The sequence below is a fragment of the Python bivittatus genome, unplaced genomic scaffold (genome assembly GCF_059951505.1).
Source record: "Python bivittatus isolate LINGU-HERP-01145 unplaced genomic scaffold, Pbiv_v1 ctg000580_np1212, whole genome shotgun sequence".
Classification (NCBI taxonomy): Eukaryota; Metazoa; Chordata; class Lepidosauria; order Squamata; family Pythonidae; genus Python; species Python bivittatus.
In genome coordinates, this window is record NW_028277087.1 from 16,379,011 (window position 1) to 16,404,790 (window position 25,780).

Below are 25,780 nucleotides of genomic sequence, written 5' to 3' on the forward strand. Positions count from 1 at the left end.
CCTGCTTGGGAATGATGTGAGAGAATATCATGGTCTCTCTAAGCAGGGGTATCTGCAGAAGTCCATCTTCTAGAGATTTTTATGGAAGTGGAGAGTCTATAAAATTTGTGTAATAAATAAACAAACAAATAAACAAACAGATAACTCTGGATGGTTATCATTCCAGGACTGTACCATATAATAGAACTTCACTTCCAAAGTATAAAGAGATTTTTAGGTTGGCTCAATCTTCCTCTTTATTCCTAATATCCTTTCCCACTTGTGTCATAATTTATTAGATAGTACCTTGTGTATAAGGCTATGCTTTATTTGTGCTAGTTGCCCCCCCAAATGAGAAATAAACCAGATTTTCCCAATGATATTTAGGTGGGCCCTGGGGAAAATAAGATGGAGGACTAGATCATCCATGGTTTGCTTCTTCCATAGTTCTTCTCTTACACCCTTTTGGTATTTGCTCATACATCTTACTTACCTACTGTTGGAATTCAAATGACCAAAAGCTTCTTGTATGTGTATGTGTTCTGTGTTTTGTGTGTGTTTGTGTGTACAGGTACTGTTTCTATTTCAATGTGCATTGGCAATCTACAAACTAGCCTTTTTACCTGATAGGAAGAAGACCCTGCATTTGAAACAGTCATTTCTGTCTGTGAAAAAAAGGAAGATTAGATAGACCCCACCCCCATCTATACTGTATTTTTGGAATCTAAGACAGTCTTCCCATTTTTCTTATGGATGGGGAAGACTAGTGCTATTTTCTGGTAAATTTAATATTTAGTTCATACCATGTCTGGCTCTAACTTTTATTCTGTCCTAATGTAGGATCAGCAATGCAGGGATCCCAGGCCTATGGGCCTTCCATATTGGCAGCACCTCCCCGTTGGATAATGTGATCCCAGCTGCAGTGGGCGGGAAGATTTCTCCTTCTCCAAGAAACCCAGAGAGCAGCTCTGTTGGTCACAGTGCCTTGGAGGTTGAATATCCTGATTTAAACCTTGATTATGCAGATCCCTTCTATGATGAGACTGAAGATGACTTTGAGTACTTGCCTGTAAGCCCCACTAAGCTGACTCCTGGAACAGGAGCCAGCACTGGACCAAGCCCTCCTGATGAACTTGATCATAACAAGCCAAGGCCTTCTGATGCTGAGCAGGATTTAGAACTGGAATCTGCATTTCATTATCCGGCATCTAGACATCCCCCACCTTATTCTGTCCTGGATTCTATGTTATATCCAGTAGAGGAAGCACCATCTGCACCATCTTCTGAAGAAAGGACTCCACCCTTCCCTACAGTTTATGAGAGCCCAATTGAGGCAGTCACTGCCACCTTGCTGAGACACCCTGGCAATGAAGATACCCTACTGTCTCAAGAAGAAAAGAGAGGCTCCCCTTTAGAAACAGAACCCTTTCCTGTCTACCCAGAGGGTGAAGTTATCCTTGAAAGCTTCCCAGATCACATCCCTCCCTTCAGCCCCAGGAGACGGGTAATTGGTATAAATGAGGATATTAGTTTCAACCCAGATGGTAAGTTCACAATAACCTAGTCCTCATATTCTGAACTTCTCATCTCTAAATCATGTTTGAAACTCTACTACTAGAACTGCATGAATTACCATTTCAAAGTGGGGGCTATCACCTTTAAACTCCCTACAAGTCTCGGGGCTTAAGTATCTTTGACTGTTGTTCTTTGGCACAGTATGTTGTGAGAGAATTATTGTTTTTACTATGGTTATGGTTTTAACCCTGTTTCTGTAAATTAGGAATATAAGCTACTTAAATCAGTCATGATTGAAATGATCTAGGAGCCCAAGCAGATAAACAAATGAACAAATATGCAAACTTCTAGGAAGCCCTCATAGCTGGCAAGAGCAGCAGCCCACAGGGACATACAACAAGCCAGGTTGTGGATATTTAGCATGTTGACTGTTGAAAATTGTCCATTTAGGGATAGAGGTGGAGCTTGGGTGATGATACCTTTTACATCATGAAACAGGATACTCAGCAGTTGGGAAATACTCGATACTAGTAATTTCCATGGCACAAGAAGCTATATTTCAGTCATAATGCTCTAATATCATTGTCTATATGCAGTCAGTTCACCAACACACTGAAGTTAACTCCCTTGTCACCTTCTAGTCTAGGCTTTGTGCTCCAGATGATGGACTGGAGATATGTGGGTGTTCAAATGATGGCTTATAAAAAAACTCAGCAAGCCTCCGTTTTTTTACGCCTGCTGAATCTGAGTATTGGGAATGCCAGACATTTAGCAGGCCACACTCTTTGCTGTTGGATTATTTACAAATAATGCAGATTTCTGTTTAGCAAATATTCTCCCCAAGGAGGTCATTCTCAGGTCCAATGTGACCCTGGGGCATGGAGAAAATAAATCTGTGCATGGTTCAACACAGCTTAGACACTTCCTCTAGGTCACCATTAGCAACAGTCCTGGGCCACATGCTTTTGATATGTAATGATCTGTTAATCTGTTCAACATCTACATGAGGCCACTGGGCAAGGCCATCTGCCAGCATGGCATCAGATGTCATTGGTAGAAGATGATATCCAACTTTACATCTCAACCTCAGGCTAAACAAGTGATGTTGTGAAGGTCCTGTCCTGGTGCTTGGAGGCTGTAAGGGTCTAGATGGGGTGGGAGTAGGTTCAAGCATAACCCTGGCAAGATCAAATGGCTTTGGTTTCAAGGACCTGCTTTTCACAATGATTTACTGTCTTTAATTCTTGATAGGGTAGCACTGCCCCAGGTAGAATTGGTATGTAATTTGTGGGACTCTTGGCTCCTGCTCAATGAGTAAATGTCAGTTGTTTGCACAAATCCATTTTGTGTGCTAATTATGTCCTTTCCTGGATTGGGAGGTTGTTCTCACAGTTAGTCATCCCCTAATTACTTCCTGTTTAGATTATTATAATGCTCATCATGCTAAACTTCCTGTTTAGATTATTATAATGCTATCCTTGAAGACCACTTAGAAGTTATTGGTTCAGAATGCACAGGTGGTTATGGGTACCACTGCTCTATGAGCTGCATTGGCTACCAGTGGGCTTCCAGGTACAATTCAAAGTGTTGGTGTCCCCTATAAAGCCCTTCATTGTTTGAGCCCTGGTTACCTATGAGATCATCTTTTTCCTGTTGCTTCTGCCTGACTGGTAACATCTGGAAAAGTTGGCATGCTTCAGGTCCCAGCTGTCAAGCCTTGCCACTTTTGGGTACCTAGGAGATGTTCTTTCTTGGCAGCCATGCCTATTCTATGGAATGGTGCACTCCCTATGATCTGTATGACCCTGATCCTCTTAGGTTTCCATAAAGATCTCTTCACTTTTGTCAGGCCATGGGCTAGACTTCAGGAACCTGCTCCCAAATGACAGTTTTTGGTAGGATGGGTGTTTGAGTTGTTCTCCTACCGATGTATACATATACTCTTCTGGACTTGGCTGCTTGTTATTAGCTGTTACTTTTCTGATGTTTTTAACTGTGTGGTATAAGCCACATCGAATCACCCAGTGATTGAGGCCACATATAAATTGATCAATAAATAAATGATTAAAATGTTTTTCTTCATATGTTTATAATGTAAGGTTCAAATGCAAAGCTTTGAAGGCTGTGTTATGTTTTGTAGGGAAACATAAATAAAATTTATTTTAAAGTGAGGAAAAAAAAAACAGTGAAGGACTGCAGAGCCGATAATAGCAGTGGAAAAACTGCTTTGTGGCTTGAAAGTGCTTGAAATGAAAAATGAAAAAAATTCAACAGAAAAAGATTTGCTTGGCTGCAAAAGCTTATCAAAGTTAGACGTAGTCCAGCTTCATATAAGAGATGTAACAACTGAGAAGTGCTTAATTTCATGTAATGGCAGGACCCTTAAAGAGGGCTTCAGATGAAGACAAAAGCTATGGTTTGACAGGCTTCTATGGGAGAAGGTGCTCCTTCAAATGCCCAGGTCTCAAGTAAGGATGAGATTTGTAGAAATGAATAATACTTTACATAGCGCTCAGAAATGGTCCAGCTGCCAGCTCTTTAAACATGGGCAAGGTATGTTTCCTAATGTGTGTTCCAGTTAGCAACACCTATGACTTCGTTTTGTACAAACTGAAATATGAATGATGGGCACACAGTTTAAGCATGTTTTGTAAACCTCCCAGAGTCGTTCAACGAGATGGGTGGTGACAAATTTGATATATAAATAAATAAAAATAAATAAAATAGATTAGATGAACTACCCTATACTAGTTTTCCCATCTCATTGATGGGAAGCACTGGGCTATATTTTCCACCATTCCTAAGCTGATTTGGGATAGAGGAAGTAAAGTCCAGCACATCTGGAGAGTATCATCAATTGTTCATTACTCTAATAGTTATTTTTTATTAGGTTCAAACATTTATTTTAATACCAAAACATTTCAGAATACTTCAGGGTTTCCTTTTAAAAGGAAGAAGGAAAAAAAAATCTGTGCCAGGAAGAGATGAACTTCTCATTCTGGATAAACTATAACAGGACACTGTCTTGATGGAGGCTTGATGGAGGCTTTCTAGGTGAAATGTATACCCTGAGTTGCCTAAAAGAGGAGCAGATTAGAAGGTGTAAGCTCATAATGTTTTGGCTTCGCTTTTGAATACACTCAATTGTCTTCTACTCATTGTCATATGTCCCAATTCCTGTTCAAAGTATAAGAGCCTTTTGGGATTAGGCCAGGAGTGAGAGATACAATGAGATTCAAGGACTGAAGCCGCCTGGTAGATTTTTTTCCACATAGCTGAAATTTCATGAGATTCCCAATCTCACAGGAGTTTGGTGTTCCCATTTGAAATCTTGCAAGATTTTTGGCAAAGATTTGCAATCTCTCCTTTAATTTCAACTCAGAATGCCAAAAGCTCATGTTAGAAACTGTTGGTCTTAGATAACAACAACTTCTTCTTCTTCTTCTTCTTCTTCTTCTTCTTCTTCTTCTTCTTCTTCTTCTTCTTCTTCTTCTTCTTCTTCTTCTTCTTCTTATTATTATTATTATTATTATTATTATTATTATTATTTATATTTATTTACATCAGAAAACTAAGTGTAGAATAAAAATAAAGGAATATCAATTATTGAAAATATACAAAATTATAAAATCAACGTATTACAAACCTCTAAGGTGTAATAGGATTTAATGAATTGTAATTTATTCAATTTACTATTGGATACCAAATGGTTATTTAAGAACAAAAAGAGTAAATAAACTAGACCGTATAAAACTTAATAACAATACATAACTACAGAACATTGTATAGTTTTAATCTACATAAAAGTCATGGAAGCCTGTCACCATGATTGGTCCAGAAGCACCTCTATTCCTCAGAATCAATCAAACAAGTTTTAAATGTATTTTAAAAATCTAAGGAAAACTCCCCAAAGGGGGGAAAAAACCCACAAAAATTTTTGGCCTTGTTCATGTAAGTGTGGCCACTGGGAACGTTGCTCACCCAAACTGCAAGACAAATATTGACTGTTGTGTGGTAGGCCAGGGTGATGTAGAAGAACTTCCTTGTGCAACGTAAGAAGGCTGGCTGGGAAATCTGGGAGTCCTTCTTCCAAACCATTTGGTGGCACCAGATCAGAGAAGATGGGTCTAGTTCCCTTGTAACAATATATTTTTCCCTTTAGTGTTCACATACAGCATTGCCAATGTGGAAACGTGTGAGGATTACCATAGCCAATGCTCCCCAAATGCGTTCTGCACAGATTATAGCACCGGTTTCTGCTGTCACTGCCAGTCCAAGTTCTATGGCAATGGCAGACACTGCTTGCCAGAAGGTACGTCAATTCACATTTCTAGATGCCACTGAGATGTGTCAGGGGTCTGAAAAGTCTCCTCATCGGCTCTGTGTCTCCTTGGGCAGATGTGTGCAACCCCCGCATGAATAATTCTGCCATGTAGGAAGAAAAATTAAAGCATTTTCTCTGACACACAGAGCCTGAAGAAGTGATTTTCAGCTTGTTTTAACGGTTAGGTACAGTGTTGTGCAGAAGTACCATGCTTTTTAAATTTCTTACATGGGAGAGGAGGTTTTGGTGATGGTCTCATAACTGGAGAGTGGTGTTCTTGCACTTTCATAGTTAAGCCGTAGCCAAGAGATGTGTGAATGTCCTGTCTTTCGTTGTACAATCATCCCTGAAGTGATCTCCCTGCCTTTCCATGCTTCAGTTCAGTCCCAAAGGAGAACATCTGGAGGGAACTCCTTGTACTTGTTCTATGCAGATTGGGAGGGTGGGGAAAGACAGTGATGGAGAGACATGTAATAGAAAGCCACAATACTAGCAGTAGCTCCCTTTGCCTCTTTTAACAATGAAGTCAGCTCAAAAATACCACCAGAAGAAATTGTGTAAAGAATTTCTCAAGCACCTTAGAAAAAGGTAGCAAAATGGAAGCCATTTTTTTCCCCCAGAAATCACAAGGGGAATTTTGGTTGAGCCTTATTTATCTTTCCCTCCGGGGTGATGAAATTTTCTTCCCTGCAATATTCATGAGAATAGCCTTCTCCAACAAGAGATGCCCAAGATGCATTGGGACTCCAGTCCCAGAATTCCTTTTAGCTATGCTGGCTGGGGTATTTGAGGAATTACAGTTCCAACACATTATGCTGGCGATAATTGCACTGTTTTAGTTATACACAATGGCTGAGTTTGCACAACAGATGAAGGTAGACTAAAACAAGATTGGTAGTTGGTGGTTCAGTGTATTACTGGAACTCGGCCATGGTCTTAATGTGTTTTGTGAGTTAGGTTATGGTATTAAGCCATAATCGGGTTTATTTGTTTGGGCCTAGCATGTAATGTGTTTTGTTGACCTGGGTTGAGGGTTTAGCATGTTTTGGGAACCCTTCCGTGGAAGATCTTCCAGTAAGGAGTTTTAAAGTTTTGGCATTATAAAATCCTCTTCTTCTACTGTGGTACAGATATTAACCCGCAAAACAGATTTCCCTGTGTGAAATTTTTGATGATGGCCATCTCTGGGACGTTCTGGCCCTTGGCTAGAAGATGTTGCTTTTGCTTCTTAGGGGCGGCTCATCGTCTAAATGGCAAAGTGAGTGGAAACCTCCTGGTAGGACAGACACCGGTTCGTTTTAGTGAAGTTGATTTACACGCTTACATCGTTGGCAATGATGGAAGAGCGTACACTGCTATCAGCCACGTACCTCAGCCGGCTGCCTCATCACTGATGCCATTGGCACCCATTGGGGGCCTCTTTGGCTGGCTTTTCGCTCTGGAGAAACCTGGCTATGAAAATGGCTTCAGCATCACTGGTGAGTAGAACATGGCCCTCATACAAACAGATGAGGCTATGTGGTTTCCATACAAACAAATTTGTGCCCAAGAAACATCAAATTCTTAAAATGTATCTATATTATGCAAATTTGCCTCATTTCTTGTCTTATTTCATGCCTGCTCATTATAGGAAGATGTAATGAGCTGTGAAGTGTACAGTACTCACGTATTTCTTTCAGCCTTTCGGTCACAATCACGAAGATTAGAAGCACATCCCTCTGAGTCTGGCCCTGTACTTCAGCTGATACTACAATTCATTGCCATAAAATTGTGTGTTCGTGCTGGGCTTATTGTTTTTATGGTTTCTCTCCCTCAACACTCTTCCCCAGGTGCTAAATTCACTCACAGTTTGGAAGCTACATTCTATCCAGGAGAAGAAAAAGTTTTTGTCCAGCAAACAGCTAATGGCCTGGATGCAGAAAATTACCTCAGTGTTAGGACTGAAATTCAAGGGCGAGTGCCTTATATTCCTGAGAATTTTACAGTCCACATAGCACCTTATAAGGAGATCTACCATTACTTGGATTCAGGTATGACTGATTGCTGTATAAATAATCATTTGTCTGTTGAAGGCAGGCCATGCTGTCAAAGTCCACTTTCTTGGTGGACTGTGACAGAGTCCACCTTCCTTCACAATCTTGCAGTCAAGATAGATTTTTTTAGACAGGAATCCCATGGCATGCAAGTTGGTTGACAAATTCAAAGCACTAGTTAACATCTCCCCTTTTCTAAGTTGGACATTTGAAATGTGGGTGAAAATTCCATCATCCATCAAGTAAATTAAGTACTGTGCAGCAAACTGTTATCATTTCATTTTTTCTTAAGCTGCATCTCATTATTTAACAATAAGTAAATAGCATGAATGAATTTTTTTTTTTTTAAAGGAGAGGAATTAGCATTAGCTGTGTAAGTGCAAACAATATTCTAAATGTCCCCATTTTTTTCATGCTGGCAAACATACTGCTGTGTGATCACATCAGTTAATGCACATTTTTAAAGACTGCATTGATCTTCTAACACTGCAGTTTTGAGACTGTACACCACGGCGTCCCAGGGTACTGCAACAAACTCACAGGGGCACCATGGAATATTTAAAATTTTTGTGATATCTGTTTGCAAAGCTGGGTTTTGCAGTGTCCATTTGTGACATCCTACCTTCATGACCCTAAGAGCTCTGTGAACCAAGAAAGTTTGGGAACCTTTGTTCTAACCAAGCCTGACACTTTTAAAAAAAATATTTTACAGTTGTGACATCCACTTCTTATCGAGAATATTCCCTAATTTCTGGAAGCATCAACCAAACTTTCTCCTACCAGCTACACCAGAATATAACCTATCAAGAATGTCCACATGCACGCCACCTAAGGTTACTCCGAACTACCCAGCAGCTGACAGTGGACAGGATCTTTGCTTTGTACAATGAGGAGGAAAGAGTGCTTCGGTATGCTATTACCAACCAAATTGGACCCTTAGGAGGTAAGTTTGGACTGGCATGAGGTAGAGGTTGAATAATTTTGCATTCCACCTTCATTCTCCATAGGTCTCTACTAATTTCACTTCCTTGGAAGTGTTGGCTGCCAATCTGTAAGATGATAGTATTGAAAAACAAAGCCATATCTCTATGCTAATGCATACAGTAAATGGCTAGGCAGAATCTGAAGAATTTCTGTTTAGACAGTGCGTGTATCTGCACTGAATGTTTTCCATGATAAAATAACCACTTGCTTTGCTGATTAACTGCACTTATTTTTGAATGTTCAGCAAATTCAGGCATGTAATGTCTTCTAAATTCTGAAAGCATACACACATATATAATTGCTATATATATTTCCCTAGGGATCAACAAACCTATGCTCTTTTTATAAATCCTCTGTCCTATATCTCAGGATGGATCTGTGCATTTTGTGTAGTGGGTGGAAGGCTTTCCTGTATGTAAAACATTAATAGTTTGGGAGAAGAGCTGGACCAGAATCTTTCTCTCTTAGGCACTAGACTGTTCCCTAAGTGCATGCCTAGAAGCATTTAAAAATATAGGGAATATTTATTTCTGCAGGCCTCTACCAGCTTTCAGAGGTAGAATGGTCACTCCAGGCAGACTCTCCTGAACCCTGAGCTCTAAGGAAGAGCCAGAATTACTTTTCACATGGAAGGAATAATTCACATATTCTGAGAATGGGAAATAGACTTGTAAATGGGACTGTCAGTCAACATTTTGTGGACTAGAGTTTTTTTTTAATAAAAGCTTCTTCAGAGTATTGACGTGCAAGTTGCTTCTACTGGTCTCACTCTCCAAATGTCACTTTCATGGTCATTCAGTTAAGGGGATAATTTTTTTTGATAGGGAAAATGGAAACTGAGATGCCTCTTGACTCCTCACTGCTGACATTTTCATCATCTCATTGTGTTTACACACAACCCGAATGTGTAAACTCTTCGTGAAGCTATCAGTGAGGATTAGCAAGACTTCCTCTTCCTGCTTGATAATGATAAAGAGATTTCAGAGCGTGTGGGCTGAAAGTTTAGAGCACTTGCCTCAAAGATGAGAGGGTCAGCCCATGGCCTCCCTGACAACAGAATGCACAATTTGTTGCCTTCCACCCCCACTTCTAAGTATGTAAATGAGTTCCAGATTTCAGGATTAGGAAAGCAAACTTAATGTTAAAAATAGGGAAAAGAAACAGCAATAGTTGAAGGATGAGTGTTTATCCAGCTGTAAATCCTGGAGACAGTATATAGAGAAAAATCGGTCAGCTTGGAAGCAATAGGAGGCTATGAGCAATTCCCCAAATCTATGGAAAAGAGTGGAATAATTATCGGTTACTATCATAGCATTTAGTACCCGCCAGATGTGTTTGGACTTCAACATGCTTTATTTGCAATTGTCAGCCTGGCTGTCTGGGGATGATGGGGAATGTAGTCCAACCTCCGAGGGGCATCAGCTTGAGGAAGGCAACCCGAATGTCAGGCTTGCCAACTCAAATTTGTCAGAAGCTCGCTAGGCACTCTGCCTGGTATGGCTAGATAAGAATATTGCATGCTAGGATGGTCATCTTAATCAGTTGATTGTCCTCTGTTAGTATGACAGGGAGATCCTTTTTATCCTTTTAAAAAGTACTTTTTATATTTTTTGTATCCATGGAGGCTAAGTACAGCTTTTCTTTAATGAATATATAGCCTTTTAGTCTTGAAGCTAAATAACTGTTTACTGTTGACATAACTGACCTTTCTGCCCTGAGAAAATTGAGCTCCCAATGAACTGCTGCACCTAACGTGTTCCAAACATTAGTGACCTCCTGCCTTCAGGGTTTTAATAAGGTTCCATCCCCACATTACGTGATCACTTTTGTCTACTATGCACAGGAGTGGCCCCCCATTTAAAAGTGGGACTCAAATTATGAGAGGCAGTGAAACATGACCCATTTTCTCTATTTCAGCCTAACGTTCTGGCCAATTCTCACTGAGGAAGTAAATCTGAATTGGAAATATGGGTACCCAAACAAATAATCACAGCCAAAACATAACAGACAACACATTCTGCACGTAGATTAGAAGCTGTAACTGGAGAGCTTCTCTTTAACATGCCAGGTTTCTGGGAGTACCTTTTTTTTTTTACCATTTTGAGGGTTTTTTTTCCCTTTATGGAGGAAAGAACATTTGGTTCTTTGCAGTCAGGCACTGTTCAGTTCAGATCCCTAACTGGGAATATGACTGCTTTACTCAAATGGATCCATTGGCTGCTAGATACATCAGTTAGGACTGTCTTCCACAACGAGATGCTCTCTAGGTTGAGGAAGGCACTCCCATGATTCCAAGCCAGCGTGGTGGCTAGAATTCTGGGAATTATGGTTGTGACACATCTGGAATGCACTGGTTTGGGGAAAATTGTATTAGGGTACCTTCTTGATAATGATCAAAATCATTGCTCTTTCATCTGGGAGAACGTGTGATGGGTTCATAGACGTTGCACCCATGGAAACTAAGGTTTAAAGTAATGTGCTAGTTGCAAGAGGACACTCTGAAGGTACTTCAGAGAGAAATATCTTTTCTCCTCTCTTTCTTTACACAAAGAAGTTGTGAGATAACTCCACAGAGGCTATCTGGAGTAAGTTCTTTAGGGGAAGGGCAGGATGTAGATATGAAGAGAAATCTAAACATGACCTCTCCTCTTCTCACTGATTTTCTTGCTGTTCTAGACAATTCTAGGCCAACTGCAGTGAGCCCATGCTATGATGGCACCCACATTTGCGACACAATGGCACGATGCCAGCCAGGGCCTGGTCTAGATTATGTCTGTGAGTGCACTGCCGGGTACTGGGGAGATGGCAAAGAATGTGTAGGTGAGTAGGACAAATATTTTAGCTTCTTGTCTTAGAGCACTGAAGTTTTGTCTTAGGGGTCTGTTGTGAGTATACAGATTTGCCTTAAGGAGCAGCAGAAGCTGCTTGTAGTATCTCTGCAGAGGATGCTTAACTTTGTTACTAAATTGATCCATGTTTTGTAGGTTCACAAAGTATGCTAAAAAAACCAGACTTAAAATTAATCAAGCTTAGTGCATGGTATACATGCAGCTGTCTGGTCTTTAGCCTGGTGTAGGGTCTTACGTGAACACAGCTACTAAATAAAACCATGGATCAATCTACATCAGTATTATGGAAACCAGGGTATGCAGTGCTGTGGCCCTCTGGCTACTGCTGAACTGCAGCTGTTTGCATCCATTATTACTGGATATTTCTCTTAAGGCTGCTGGCTATTGTAGTTCAGCAACATCTGGAGGGCCACAAGTTGCTTTTTCTGAACTAATTGCCAGTGGATCTCCAGGGATTTGGATTGGACCATTTCCTGCCCTATTGGAGATACAGGGAACTGAACTGGGACCTACAAAGCAGTGGCTTACTATTGAGTTACAGCTTTTCCCAAACACAGGTAGTCCTCACTTAACAACTGCCCTGTTTAGTGACCATTCAAAATTACAGCAGTGCTGAAAAAGTAACTTTATGACCGGTCCTCACACTTATGACCATTGCAACATCCCCACGGTCATGTGATCAAGATTTGGGTGCTTTGCAACTGTCAGGCATTTACGACTGTCACAGCATCCCACGGTCATGTGATCACCATTTGCGAGCTTCACAGCTGGCTTCTGACAAGCAGTCAATGGAGAAGCTAGCAGTAAAATCGCAAGTTGCAGTCATGTGATGTCTCGCTTAACGACCATGTTGCTTAGTGATGGAGTTGCCGATCTCAATTGTGATTATTAAGCAAGGACTACCTGTATAATATACAGTATTTAGAGAGAGAAAAAACAAAGAGAAGAAAAAAATCTCATCCTTTCGATTTTCACTACTATGGGGCAGCAATAGGCATCCATTTGCTAACAATGCTTTGAATGTGCATAGCTTAATCTAGGCTTTTAAAGTAATTTTTAACATCTCTTCGCTTATTGTTTTTTGTTTTAGTTCGGTTTTTATATTTTTATACTTTTGAATGTATTTATTGATTGTTTGTGAATGTTTGCAAAGCTGCCATCGTGCAGTAATGGACTTGAGCATAATTTACAACATTTAGTTTTCTGGGAAGGACTTGTGTGGATTTTGGGTTGATAGCTTCCATGAATTTTACATCTTTTTGAAGTTGTTCTTGTGTTATTAATTGTGGGGTTTCTCTTCCTAATCCCGTGGAGGAGTGTTATTTGTAATGCCAATGAGCATCCTGACCAATACAGATTTAACTGTTGTGTTGGAAAATAACTGAAGTGAGCACCCATGGAAACTCTAGTCTGGAGAAAAAGGTCCTATGCTGACTCAGGACAAGGAGTTAGTTTAGTGCAGTCGTTCAGGCACCAGGCTAGAAACCAGGAGATTGGGAGTTCTAGTCCTGCCTAGGCACGAAGCCATCTGGGTGACCTTGGGCCAGTCACACCCTAGGAAGCAGGCAATGGCAAACCACTTCTGAAAAACCTTGCCAAGAAAACTGCAGGGACTAGCCCAGGCAGTCGCCAGGAGTGAACACTGGCATAAAAAAAAAAAAAAAAGAGGTCCTAAAAGGAAGTTTAATTCTGCATTCAGTTGGCAAAAGCCATCTTTGTGCAATGTAATCATGAAATGCAAACTCAGCCATGAAGGTAGCATTCTTTCTTCGGTGGGAGTGCTTTTAGAATAATTCTTCAAGAAGGTGTATATATATGCCAAAAGTTTAGGCTATAGGGAGGGCAAATGAGCACAAGTCAACACTGACTTGAAGGCACAAATATATAGATATACAGTAGATGCAAATAGAGATAGAGATAGATACACGCACACACACACGCTGACTTGTATATATGGCTTCTTCTTCAAACAAACTGAGCCTCCTGTTTTCTTCAGAGCAGCTGTGCTGATTGCTAGCCTTCTCTGTTCTCAATGGTTAGTCTGAATTCTGCACACTTTTTCTCAGTAGTTACATTGTCTGTGAACATTCTGTGACATCGCCACATCTTGGCCAATGATTAATTGGCACTTTCAAGAGGAAGTCACTTTCTTAGGTCTTTTGTTTGGCACCTACCTTCTCACACATACACATGGAGAATAAGAATTGGAGATAGGATGGGCTGACTTCAGACTGTAGTGGTTAAACTTACCAGAGATCTGTTTGTGTCCAGACCTGGGCTAAACTAAATGGGCTTGGGGCAAGAAGAAGGTCATTTCTGCCCATGCTACTGGTGTCAGTTAAAGATGAACTGGTGCTTTCAACACATTTCAGAGATTAAGCATTGGGACTTTGTTCCCACTTACAAACATCTGGAATTATTTGGCCCTGGTTGTGTTTTCATAGTTGGAACGAGGTTGAATGTCCTAACTGGAATGACCTAGATGAGAAGCCAGGGAGTCAATGGTTGTAATGTAAAATGTGCTGGAGCATCTTGAAATATTAATGGAAGCTTTCCTCCTTTAGGCCTGGATGTTTATTTGTCCATTAATCTTGTTGCCCCTTCTCAGATGTCAACGAATGTACGGAGGGCTTCAGCAGGTGCGGCCAGAATGCTCTGTGCATTAATACTCCAGGCAGCTATCGATGTGAATGTCCCAGCGGATATCAGCTGGCACCTGACCGGGCAACTTGCATAGGTATGGGACTGCTCTGTTTTGAGGAGGGCTTGCTCTGGACAGAAGGAATGCAAGATCTGGGCAAAATTGGCCAAAAATTGCAGTTACGTGCTCAACTGAGAAGAGGAGAGCAAAAGAGGAGACCCCACGAGATAAAACAGCATGCTGTACAAAGTTTATCAGTATTTATCAGTATTTCCAACTGATAGAATGATCTCTTGAGAGGCAGCTGCGTGGGGCATCATTAAAGAGAGCAAGGGAAGACTGAGTCATAAATCCATGCACTGCCATCACGCTTTTCCTTTTTGTGGTAAGCAATGCTATGTAATCTGTAGAAAAGCAGAAAGAAGTAATAGGAAAACCAAAAAGAGATAAGAAAAAGTAAGAGTAAACATGGCTAAATCTAGTCTATACTACCATCATTCACTATACCTCTTCATACCTTTCTATCTTTATGAACCATCTGTGCAGTGTTTCATACATTGTCATATTTTATTCTTAAACTTTTACCTGTCTCTTTTCTTAATCTCATCAGCTCCATCAAAACACAACTTTCTTGGTCTTCCCCTTTCTCTCAACCAGTTCGCTGTTCCTTCATATTCCATCTGTCTTCCATCTTTAGGAAATATTTTACCAAGGTACACAAATTAATCTGCTTGCTCTAATTTCTTTCTTTAAAGAGTGCTTAATCTCACAACACAACTCCTTAATCTTACAACCCAACTCCTTAATCTCACAACACATGGACAGACTCAACCATAGTTTCAACTAGGAAACTGTGAGCATCCTAGACCAAGCTAAATCCAAAAATATTCCAGAGAATTCCTGGAAGCTTGGCATTCAGACAAATCAGCCATCAATAGACACATAGAGATAAACCATATTTACACACCATTCAAAAGAGACAATAAAAAAGCTAAGAAGGAAACAAAAAGACCAGAATACATCCTTTCTAGCAGCCAACACCCAGATAAGCAGGGATTAACACCAGACAAACAATCAAACAGAAAACAATACCCTAATCAAGGAACTACCAAGGAGAAAACCACACCCCCACCAAAACTGGCAGAACAAGCTACTGTATATAAACAGGGGGCAAACCCTACACTCACGAGCACTGATAATGTTACCTAGTTGGCTAATGAAATGTCTGCAAGCAAACAACCAAGCTCAGAGAGCATCAAGGACTCCAAAGTTTAACCCTGAGCTACATATATTCTCTTCTACTGGAATCATTTTTCTTTCCTTCATTTGTTGAGTCATGCTCTTTGCCATTTACTCCTCTTACATTCCTAATCTCAATCTTCCACATGACCTGATCCTCACCAAATGGACCTGAGGATATTCATAACACTTTATAGTAAGATGGAGAGGTGTAGACTAGTTTTGATCATGTGTATATCATATTCAGCATTTCCTGTTAATGGTAAGGACAATCCAGTCATATTAGGCACATTGTAGGCAGTAGACCACAAGTGCAGCCAGACATGGTTTTACCCCAAGATGCTCATTTTATTTGGTGCAAGATGGCTCCCTAAGCTAAAGACATCCACAGAAGTCTACAAGCCACCTATCGTTGCATGTTTTCATCAGCCAAAAGGTACATGTGGTGTACTGAATCACACTCACTTTTAATGTAGTCAACAACCTGATATCTAATACACTGGATGTCCATCTTAATATTGTCTTCTCTGTATTGCAAGGCCTCCCTTCATGATTTGTGCTCCCAGCTCCCACTGTTTGCTATTAGGCTTGTCGCCTGAGGTTGGTGGAAGTCAAAACCAAAAATGATGGGAGAAATTCAGGTTGTTTGTTTTGCTATAGGGTGTTGGGCTTTTCATACCCAATTTTTAATTTACATTTTATTGTTTGCTAATTTGGGCAGATTATTAATCTGCTTTGTAGTTGTAGGTCTTTTAAATAATAATACATTCTCTTTTTATTGCCTTGTTAAGAACTGAGAATTTCAGGGAGCAGAATTCTCTTGGATCTCTATGTTCTTGTAGACTCAAGGCCTGTGCAATCTTGATAATTCTAATTCTTTGCCTCCACATGACACATATAAAGGATGCACAAATTACTTTAGCAGGAGTAACCAATAACACAATCTTTGGCATTTCTTTTTGTCCCAGACTTCTCTGATATCAATGGGAAATGCATGTTTGTTTTCCAGCCTGTGGTTAATTAACTTTCCACTGATAACTGGGGAGCCGTCAAGAAAAGGGATGGAGGTTGGGAGCTGGGAGAATGGAGCTGCATGGGAAAGAGGAGGAAACTTGAGAATCTATTTGGAAAGTCTCAGTTTGCTGCTTTAACTTCTGAGGTTTTACTTGATATTGTTCACATGAATTTTGGCCTTAAGAACTAAAACAGCCCAACTGCTGAATACGTTAAATAAAACAAATGCTATATTTGGCAATGAGAGTCTGTTTTCAGTGCTTTTGTGTTATTCTAGAATGAATCCATTCTCATATGTCATTAATTAAATCTTTGAGTTGCTGGAAAATTCTGCTGATAAATTCTGTTGTGGGAAATCCTACTGCTTACTCTTTATAAATCACATAAATTATCTAGCTGTAGAGTCAGGTGAGACATAGTATGGGAACCAGCTCCTCCTCCTCCTCCTCCTTCCTATTTCTAACACATTCTTTGGCAAAAAGATTATATGCACAGTGAACATAAGCTTTGGTGCTCAGCTTTGGTTAAAATCAGTGGAAAGCCATGGAATTTTGATGTAAAGCACCTGGAACAGGTTATAAATATGAATAAAGGAAGGAGCAGTGGGAAGATGCTTAACACTTTCTCCCTCTGTTGTTTTAGAAAAGGCTGTGTCTTTCTCACCCTGCAAATTTTTCATCTGTAATGGGCAAAATATTCCCTTAGCCATGGAAGCCAGCTGGGTGGCCTTGGGCCAATCATTCCCTCTCAGTCCAAATCAGAGTAACATTCTCTAACAAGCTGGCTGAAAAACAAAAGCATGTTGTGGGAACTTGGGAAAAGGCACACCTGCTTTAAAGATTTGCAGACAGAAGATATACCCTGGTGTACTCCAAAGCACCCTTTTGTGCTTGAGCTCGAAGTACTGGCCAGCCCTGTTAAACTCTGCATATCCTTTTTTCTGTTACTCAAGTACAGCCTGCTCCCAGCTGCCATCCATCTTTTAAAAAATGAAGAGAAAAAATGAACGAAGTGGTTGGAACTTAATTGTTGTTGGATTGTGCCATTTCATTTCGGACAGGGATGTGTAATCTGACCCCCAGGGCCACATATTACTCCCAGTGCCCTTTTTGTGGCCCCTAGAGCCCACTTCACCCATAAAGCTGGTGCTGTGGTTTCCCTTTACCTTGAGGCAGGAAACATACAGAAACTGACCTGTAAGTTCTGAAATTGATTTAGTGTATTTAAAAAATAAAACCACCCCACATTCACAAATTTCTGTCCCACAACCCATGATTGATTGATTAATTATGTGCCATCAAGTCATTTTCAACTCCTAGCAACCACACAGATAGATTTTCTCCATGACGATCTATCCCTAACCCATTCTTTCAAGTCTCCCAATGGTGGACTCATTGTCACCATAACTGAAGCCATCCATCTTGCTGCTAGTCATCTTCTTCTCTTTGCTTCCACTTTTCCCAACATTAGACCCTTTTCCAGAAAGTTGGGTCTTCACATAATGTGTCCAAAATAGGATAATTTGAGCCTGGTCATTTATGCCTTGAGTGAGAACTCTGGGTTGATTTGTTCAGTGATCCATCTGTTTGTTTTCTTGGCAGTCCAATGTATTCTCAGGAGTCTTCTCCAACACCAGAATTCAAAGGCATCAATATCCTGCTTCTTTAAAGTCCACCCACAACCCATGACACATAGATAATCTTGGTGTTGTGCCCAGCAAGTTCTGCCCATATGATCTCACTACTTTCCCCATTGCAACCTTTTTCCCTACAGAACAGGCTAAGAGCAGCTCCTGTCCATGAAAATGCTGTCCATGGTGACTTAGGTGACACAACTGTAACCTGGAAACATAGAGTCGAAAGGGTCATTGAGACCATTCAGCCCAATTGCTTGCTCAGTGCAGGAATATAAATGACTATCCTTTGCTGGAAATCCTCAAGGGCTTCCTATCACTTCCCTTGAAGGGGAAAATGAACTGCAGTGCAGCAGCTGATTTCTCCTATCCCAATTTTAACCTTTTCAGGTATTGCTGAACCACCCAATCCTTGTGCAGAAGAGACTCACACCTGCGCTTCAGCTGACCGGGCACAATGCATCTATCATGGAGGGGGTTCATTTAGCTGCCTGTGCCTAACTGGCTATACTGGCAATGGACACAACTGCACAGGTAATTGATAGGTAGTAGTGTCTTCGCTCATCCATTGGGATATCAGTATATAAAGGAACTGTTGATGTTGGATCAGAGGAAAAAATGCCTCTGTGTCTAGACCAGAGATATGGGCTGGAAAATTCTGAACTGTGGAAATTTTCAAATGAGTATGATATTGGTTAGCATGTTCATCTCAATATCCACATTCAACACAAGGATTTGGGCTTGATGTGAGGGTGGAAGAATCATGAAATCGCTGCTTCTCAACTTTTTTGGAACAACCACTGAAAAAAAGCAAACATACACAGTTTTGAAACTGACAAACTTGCCAGAAAAGCTTGACTATGGAAAACACTCTGGCCTACATCTCTGGTTCAAACTGAACCCAAACGGAATCCATTCTTGATGTTTTCTACCTCTTTGACAGATGTGGATGAGTGCCTGGAAGAGAAATGCCACCAGGCTGCCATTTGCCACAATTCACCTGGTTCTTTCTCCTGTAGCTGTCGAGCTGGTTATGTGGGTGATGGTTTCCAGTGCACTCCAGGTATGGGTCCAAGGGTAGGATATTTACAAAACCATCCAAATCCCCATTCATCCCCATCTTTCAGTGCAAGATTCAGTCAACCTCTTTAGCTCCCCAAGAATAAGTTTTCTTAACTGGGGGTGGGTTTCCAGGTTGTGCTAATACTGTGCACCCTCCTATTAAATGTACATGCTGCTGTCTCCCACTGGTCTCACAGTAGCTTACACTAAGACAATGTAACGTCTATGGCACAAAAATTCCAGGACACAAAAATATCAGTATCAATGAATAACAATATAGTAAACCTATTGAAAACCTGCAGAAAACCTGCACACTGAGCTGATAAGCTCGCTGGCCATTCTTCCTGGCTTCGTTTCTCACCCTGGGCTGTCCAACATGGGAGATGATTGTGTAAGGGTTTAAGCTCACTCTTGCTGCAGAATCCTGAGTTATACAGCCTCATTTCCTTCTAACCTGCAGAAAGCGTGATGGGAATGACCCGCTGTGAACATGAACGACTATATTCCAGCCAGAGGGGTTCTCCCATTCCGGGGGGGCCTCACGTGCCTGAGTGTGATGAAAAAGGGAACTACCGGCCCCTGCAGTGCCACAGCAGCACCGGGCAGTGCTGGTGTGTTGACACCAACGGCAAGGAGATTCCTGGGAGCCGAATACCTCCAGGTGCTCCCCCCCCACGCTGCAGGGTTCCAGGTTTGTTGCTTAAATGTGTCTAGCCTTGAGTGATTAACAACCATCAGGGGGTGGGGAAGTCTAGTGGGTTCTGTATTTGGGTTTTTTACTTTTGTAAGCCACGTGGAGTCACCATGAGCAATTTGGGTGGCCATATAGATTGCTTAAATAAATAAATGAATAAATTTCAAAAAATAAAACAATAGAAACACTTAAAATACATAGCACTGAAATACTGTTACAACAGGAGACCTTAATTCATTACTTCTCTGGCCCTTCTGGCATTTCTACATGATTTAGACAATTCTTTGGGGCAGCGAGTGCAAAGGGAGGTGCGCTCTGTGCCACGTCTTCTCTAAATCAGAGACAAGGAAGCCCTTTTTTTTTTTCATCTGAACTGAGCTGAGAGACTGCCCATCTTTTCTCCATGTATTTTTCATGGACTAATAGGAAAAGATGGGTTGCCATCATCCTCTGAAATCCCTTGATTAGCAGTTTGAGACCCAGAGTTACGTCTGGTGACCAGTAGTGATTATTTTGGCTTTCTGGAAAGAAAGGGCTAACAGTTAAGCTTCGCTTTCCTACTTTCTTCCAAATTGTATCAGATGGAAGTGCCCACCTGTTCCCTTTCCTCACTTTGGGTATGTGTATGAAAGGTACTTTTTTGTTTTTACTTTGCACAACTTATTTTGCATTTTTTACTATTTTTGGTTTTTGGCTTTGAGAAGGGGTAAGGATTTACACAGATCACTGATACTCTTATCCCTTCTCCAATCAACAGAAATTTTATCTTCTGCTCTGTCATTAGCTTCACTTATTTTCCAGCTTACAATTATAGCCTTTAAAGTTTAGAATTTTTTTTTCTTTAAACAAAAGGCAAGATTTTTGGGGAGGCTGCATTTTGCAATGTGGATTTTTTATGCTGCTGCCAAAATGTACCACACATTTAATTTGGCACAATTTAATTCTCTCCATTTTGTGTCCTATCATACTCTAAAGCAGTGTTCCTCAACCTTGGGAACTTGAAGATGTTTGGACTTCAACTCCCAGAATTCCCCAGCCAACATGCTGGCTGGGGAATTCTGGGAGTTGAAGTCCACCCATCTTAAAGGTGTCAAGCTTGAGAAGCATTGCTGTAAAGGAACCCCATATATCTTGAAAAAGCATGTTCATAGTGCTCTTCAGTTTCCATCACTAATTTCTTATACCTCCCACAAGAAAATAAGAACTTTGGACTATGGCATTATTCTTGGCTCACTTCTCCTTTTTTGATATTTAGGAAACCCCTGTTCTTGCAAGATCAAACTCTACAAGGCAGCACAGCTCCTTTCCCAGATAAGAAGGCAGATAGTGTTGAAATTTATTTATTTGCCAGCAAGCAGTGCAGGATGCAGCTGAATGACCAGAGCTTAATTTAAGTCTTCCATGCCATCTTTAAATGCATATCTTAAAGATATGTCTGGCTTTTCTTGGCTTTCATTTCATTATAAGTCAAATTGTGAGGATGGAAGGTGGAGGGAACAAATCTGTGGGGGAAGCTTCCTCTTTCTTATGGACTCATTTGGATGAGATCAGTGGCTTCTTTGAACTCAGTTGGAACCTAGAACGCAATTCTGAATTCCTTGTTTTTTGTGGGCCAACTGTTTCTCCTCCTTGGTGGACAGCCTATTAGAGGAACTTAGAAATCTTTTGCATCTGCCTATTTTTATTATATTTTTTCCTTAGGAATTGATTTCATTCAAACACTAGAATGGTGGGGAACATATTTTTATATAAATAAAATAAATGAAATGAAACTCAGCTGCTATATTTGTCCTCTAGGATCTGACAAATATGGGAGGGACCTGCATATTAATGTAGTCTTTCCCACCTTGATGCCCTCCAGATGTCCTGGACTACTGCTGTAGTTTAGCACATCTGGAAAATAAGTTGGTAAAGTTTACTATTCAGTTATTTTGCGTTGCAGAAGAAATAAGCTAGTGTCTCAGAGTAACTTTCAAAATTCGTACTGAAAAATGTCTGAACTTTTAAGCATTTGGCAAGATCCTCAAAGAATTGGCTATCAGTTCCCTTTATTGTGTTGCTGTGAATGCCCTGAAAGCATGTCAGAGACCACTGCTGACCCTTTGACTGAGTGACTCAATTTGGGGATAAGATTTCTTATGGCAGTGGGAAGCACTGATTCCAGGCATACCTGTTTACAGTTCAGGCTTCACATGGCTCATATGGTACCAGCTTCAGTCCTGTGATTCTTTCTATCATTAGAACCAACTCAGAGGCCACAAACCATGTGTGAACGCTGGAGACAGAGCCTGCTGGAACACTATGGAAGCAGACCACGGGGTGACCAGTACGTGCCCCAATGCGACACTCAGGGCAACTTTAACCCACTACAGTGTCATGGAAATAGCGGCTACTGCTGGTGTGTGGATGAACATGGCCGGGAAATTCCAGGCACCCGATCGGAGCCTGGTGTGCCCCCTGCATGTAAGAGGATAGCAATGAGTTGCTCAGCTCACTGGGGCAATGAGGATTTCAGTTGGGGTGGGAATCTTTTTCCATCAAAAAGGGCAGCTATTATTTGAGCCTGGGGGTGGGGGGCACCAAGGGATTTGTCTGATGACACTGGGACATGACCAGGGGTGGGTAAAAACCTAATCAAATATATGTTAATCATATCAGGTTGTGAGTTAATTGAATAATTCAGTATCTAAATCTGCATTAAGGCAAGAACAGATATTCTGAAGTGAAAAGGGTACTTTATCTTTAGCCTTTTGGAAAATGCATCTTCTACTCTTTGTGTGGGAAGTCAGAAAATGTATTTTAAGATGGTGCCTGCCATGAATAGATTTAGAAGCACCAGTAGACCTGTGTTATGCTGTTAAAATATGTGTGTGTGTGTGTGTGTGTGTGTAAAATCTGATTCCAAACTGGTCCTTCCTTGTAATTAGTTAAAAGTATTTTAAAGAAGGAAGCTTGCAGCTATGATGTAATGGGCTTTTGTTAAACACTTAGCATAGTTCATGTAACAGTTTCTATAAAACAGGCCAGAATTGCAGTCCCCATATTGCAGAGAGGACAGTTTAGGGAAGAGTGAATATGGTGGTCAAATTTGAACAAGGGTGTTTCCTGGCTCCCAGCTCCTTCTCTTAATCTTAATTTTTTGCACCGCAATAGTTACACAGAGCTTTTAATCATATTCTTATTAAGAATGTTTACTCAGCTTTCTAATTCCAGAGTAATACTTGAGGTGGCTATCAAATTTAAATTTAAAAATGCCTACATAGGTCTTGTTAAAAAGCAGCTACAGTACTGCTATAATCCTTCATTTTACAGAGAGTTGGCCTATACAGTTATCCTCGTTTAGCGATCACAATTGGGACCAGCAACTTGGTCATTAAGTGAAGTGGTCGCTAAGTAAAACTGTAACTGTGCTTCTGATCTTACTTCAGCTTTCTTTTGCTTTACAGACCTGCGAAGGTCATAAATGCGAGGATTGGTCGTAAAGTTACTTTTTCATCACCGTTGTAACTGCGAACAGTCACTAAATGAGGCAGTCGCTAAACGAGGACTACCTGTACATTTAATAAGTAAATATATAAACTCAACAAATAAAACTGGGGGGGAGGAATCCCACAAGGGTCAGCAGCAGCAGACAGTGGACTGGGAAAACACACTCTTTAATAGCTCTGAGGTGAAGTGCCATTGAAATGAACTTCCTAGCTTAGAGGGCTCCATATTCTGGAGATAAAGCCACCATGTTTCAGCAGCCATCCTTCAGAAGGAGGTGAGAAGTAAGGCAGCTGCTTCATTTTGTGATTTAGGCTGCCAGGCAGGCTGCCCTTGGGTGGAGGAATAGATCTTTCTTTCTTGTGACCCAGTGTGTAACTTGATGTCTCACTTTTGCTCCTAGGCCTTCCTAGTGTCCCTCCTCCAACCATTCGTCCTACTCCACAACCTGAGATAAGTCTGCCTGGATCCGGGACATTCCTGCTATATGCTCAGGGCCAGCAAATCGGTTCCTTGCCACTGAATGGCACAAGGTTTAAGAAGGAGGCAGCGAAGACCGTTCTCTCTCTGCATGTAATGTATTCCTCTGCAAGGTGGGGCAAGTCTTGGGAGGAGGCTGGATTTTAATCAAGGAGGTTGCTGGAACTATGGGCCCTTAATAAATCAGGGGCTCCAAGAGACATCTGTTCTCCAACTTCAGTTTTTGTGGCTCTTGGAACCCTCCAACTACAGTTGCTAAAAACTGGTGACACAGTTTCCTGCTATTTTGAAGTGGGAAATAGAGAAAAAATGGGTCTACAGCAGTGAAAAAATGAAAACAAACTTTCATCCCCTTTCCTCCCAAACCCAGAACCCCCTCCCACCCCAAAATGCAGCTTCCGCCTATCTGTGTGATGCAGCCGCTTAACACTGTCATAGAATGATAGAATTGGGAGGGCCCGTGAAAGCTATTGACTGCCACCCTCTGCTCCACATAGGAATTCAAATCACAGCACCCATAACAGCTTCTGTCTGAATGTATCAGCAAAGGGAAGGCTCCCAGTTTCCTCTATAATTGCTTTGGCTCCTCAAAATGTCTTACATGCTGCCTCAAACAAGAAAATCTTAAAGTCTCCTTCGCATCAAACTCAACTTCTGTCAACCACATGGACATGATTGTATAATTTTTGTGACAACATTACAGAAGTATTTGCCATTGCCTTTTCCAGGATGCCTTTTTGGCTTCCCATTCTAGCTTACAATCCCAGGATTTTCCAGTGATCTCCCATCCAAGGATTAACCAAGTCCAAGGTTACTATGAGCTCTGCTAAGGTCAGCTAGACAGAGTCACCCGCTGTGATACTACCTCCCTCTGCATTAAATTAATGCTTAGGTAATCATAGGGCTACACAGGTTAGATAGTTTACCACATCATTCCTCCATGTACAGAACACTAAAAACACTGTTTAAGAAGGAACTTCTCATTCATTCATCATTCATTCTTTCCATTTACATACTGATGTAATTCAGTCAAGATTTAGGGTGGTTAGCAGTAGTGATGCATATCCAGAAGTTTTCCATTTACAGGACATCTGCGGCACTTGTGGCTCCCTCCCTATTTTGCTATCTGTCATGTTCTAAACCAGTTCTAGTGTGTGTGTATGTATGTGTGTAAAATAAAACAATGCTGAATTTTAAAAAAGCTACCTTGAAGCAATTATGCAGGTATCTAATATTAGATTATTTATATATTGATTAGATTTAAGGATGCCCAACTCCAGAACAACTCTGGGCAGCTTACACTATAAATAATAGCAACAACAATGATGATGATATAGTAGCAGGAAGATTATATACATATTCCAAAACGTCACAAAATACCCCTGACGGGCTCAACAATCACTCGACCCTAGAGCCTGGGAGAACAGCCAGGTTTTTAAGGACTTCTGAAACACCATTAGGATTGTAAAATAATTTCCTCTTCCCTTCCCAATCATTCTGGTCCTTTAAATGCTAATAAGAAATACAATCATTTGAAAGAGTCTTCCTCCAGCAGATGCTGTTGACTATATTGGCCCCGATGTGCTGAAAAGTACTTGGAAATAAAGCTTCTAACAATTGGTCTGGAATTTTATTTTTAAAATGAAGCCAGATGTTCACTAGAGTACTTCTTTATGTATATATAAATACTTTAAAAAGATAGCATTTTCACCATTACTACCATTGCAATATTGCAGACTGTGTGGATTCACACAAAATTAAAATCAATAGATTTTTAAAGATTCTCTAAGGAAAATACCAGAAATTAAACATTATTTGAAGATCACAATTCATTTTACTCCCTCTCC

General features: G+C 40.8%; 1 protein-coding gene across 1 annotated transcript in view; it reads left to right on the forward strand.

The window, feature by feature from the left end:
- Window positions 1-25,780, forward strand: part of NID2 (nidogen 2) — a 56,589-nt gene that overhangs the window by 16,687 nt on the left and 14,122 nt on the right. Inside the window, exons 4-15 of the mRNA XM_007435320.3 lie at window positions 820-1,523; window positions 5,657-5,806; window positions 7,051-7,296; window positions 7,648-7,848; window positions 8,564-8,794; window positions 11,512-11,655; window positions 14,293-14,421; window positions 18,602-18,745; window positions 19,155-19,274; window positions 19,734-19,964; window positions 22,209-22,430; window positions 23,857-24,026. Coding sequence (XP_007435382.2) covers window positions 820-1,523; window positions 5,657-5,806; window positions 7,051-7,296; window positions 7,648-7,848; window positions 8,564-8,794; window positions 11,512-11,655; window positions 14,293-14,421; window positions 18,602-18,745; window positions 19,155-19,274; window positions 19,734-19,964; window positions 22,209-22,430; window positions 23,857-24,026 — 2,692 coding nt within the window. The remainder of the gene's footprint in view (window positions 1-819; window positions 1,524-5,656; window positions 5,807-7,050; window positions 7,297-7,647; window positions 7,849-8,563; window positions 8,795-11,511; window positions 11,656-14,292; window positions 14,422-18,601; window positions 18,746-19,154; window positions 19,275-19,733; window positions 19,965-22,208; window positions 22,431-23,856; window positions 24,027-25,780) is intronic.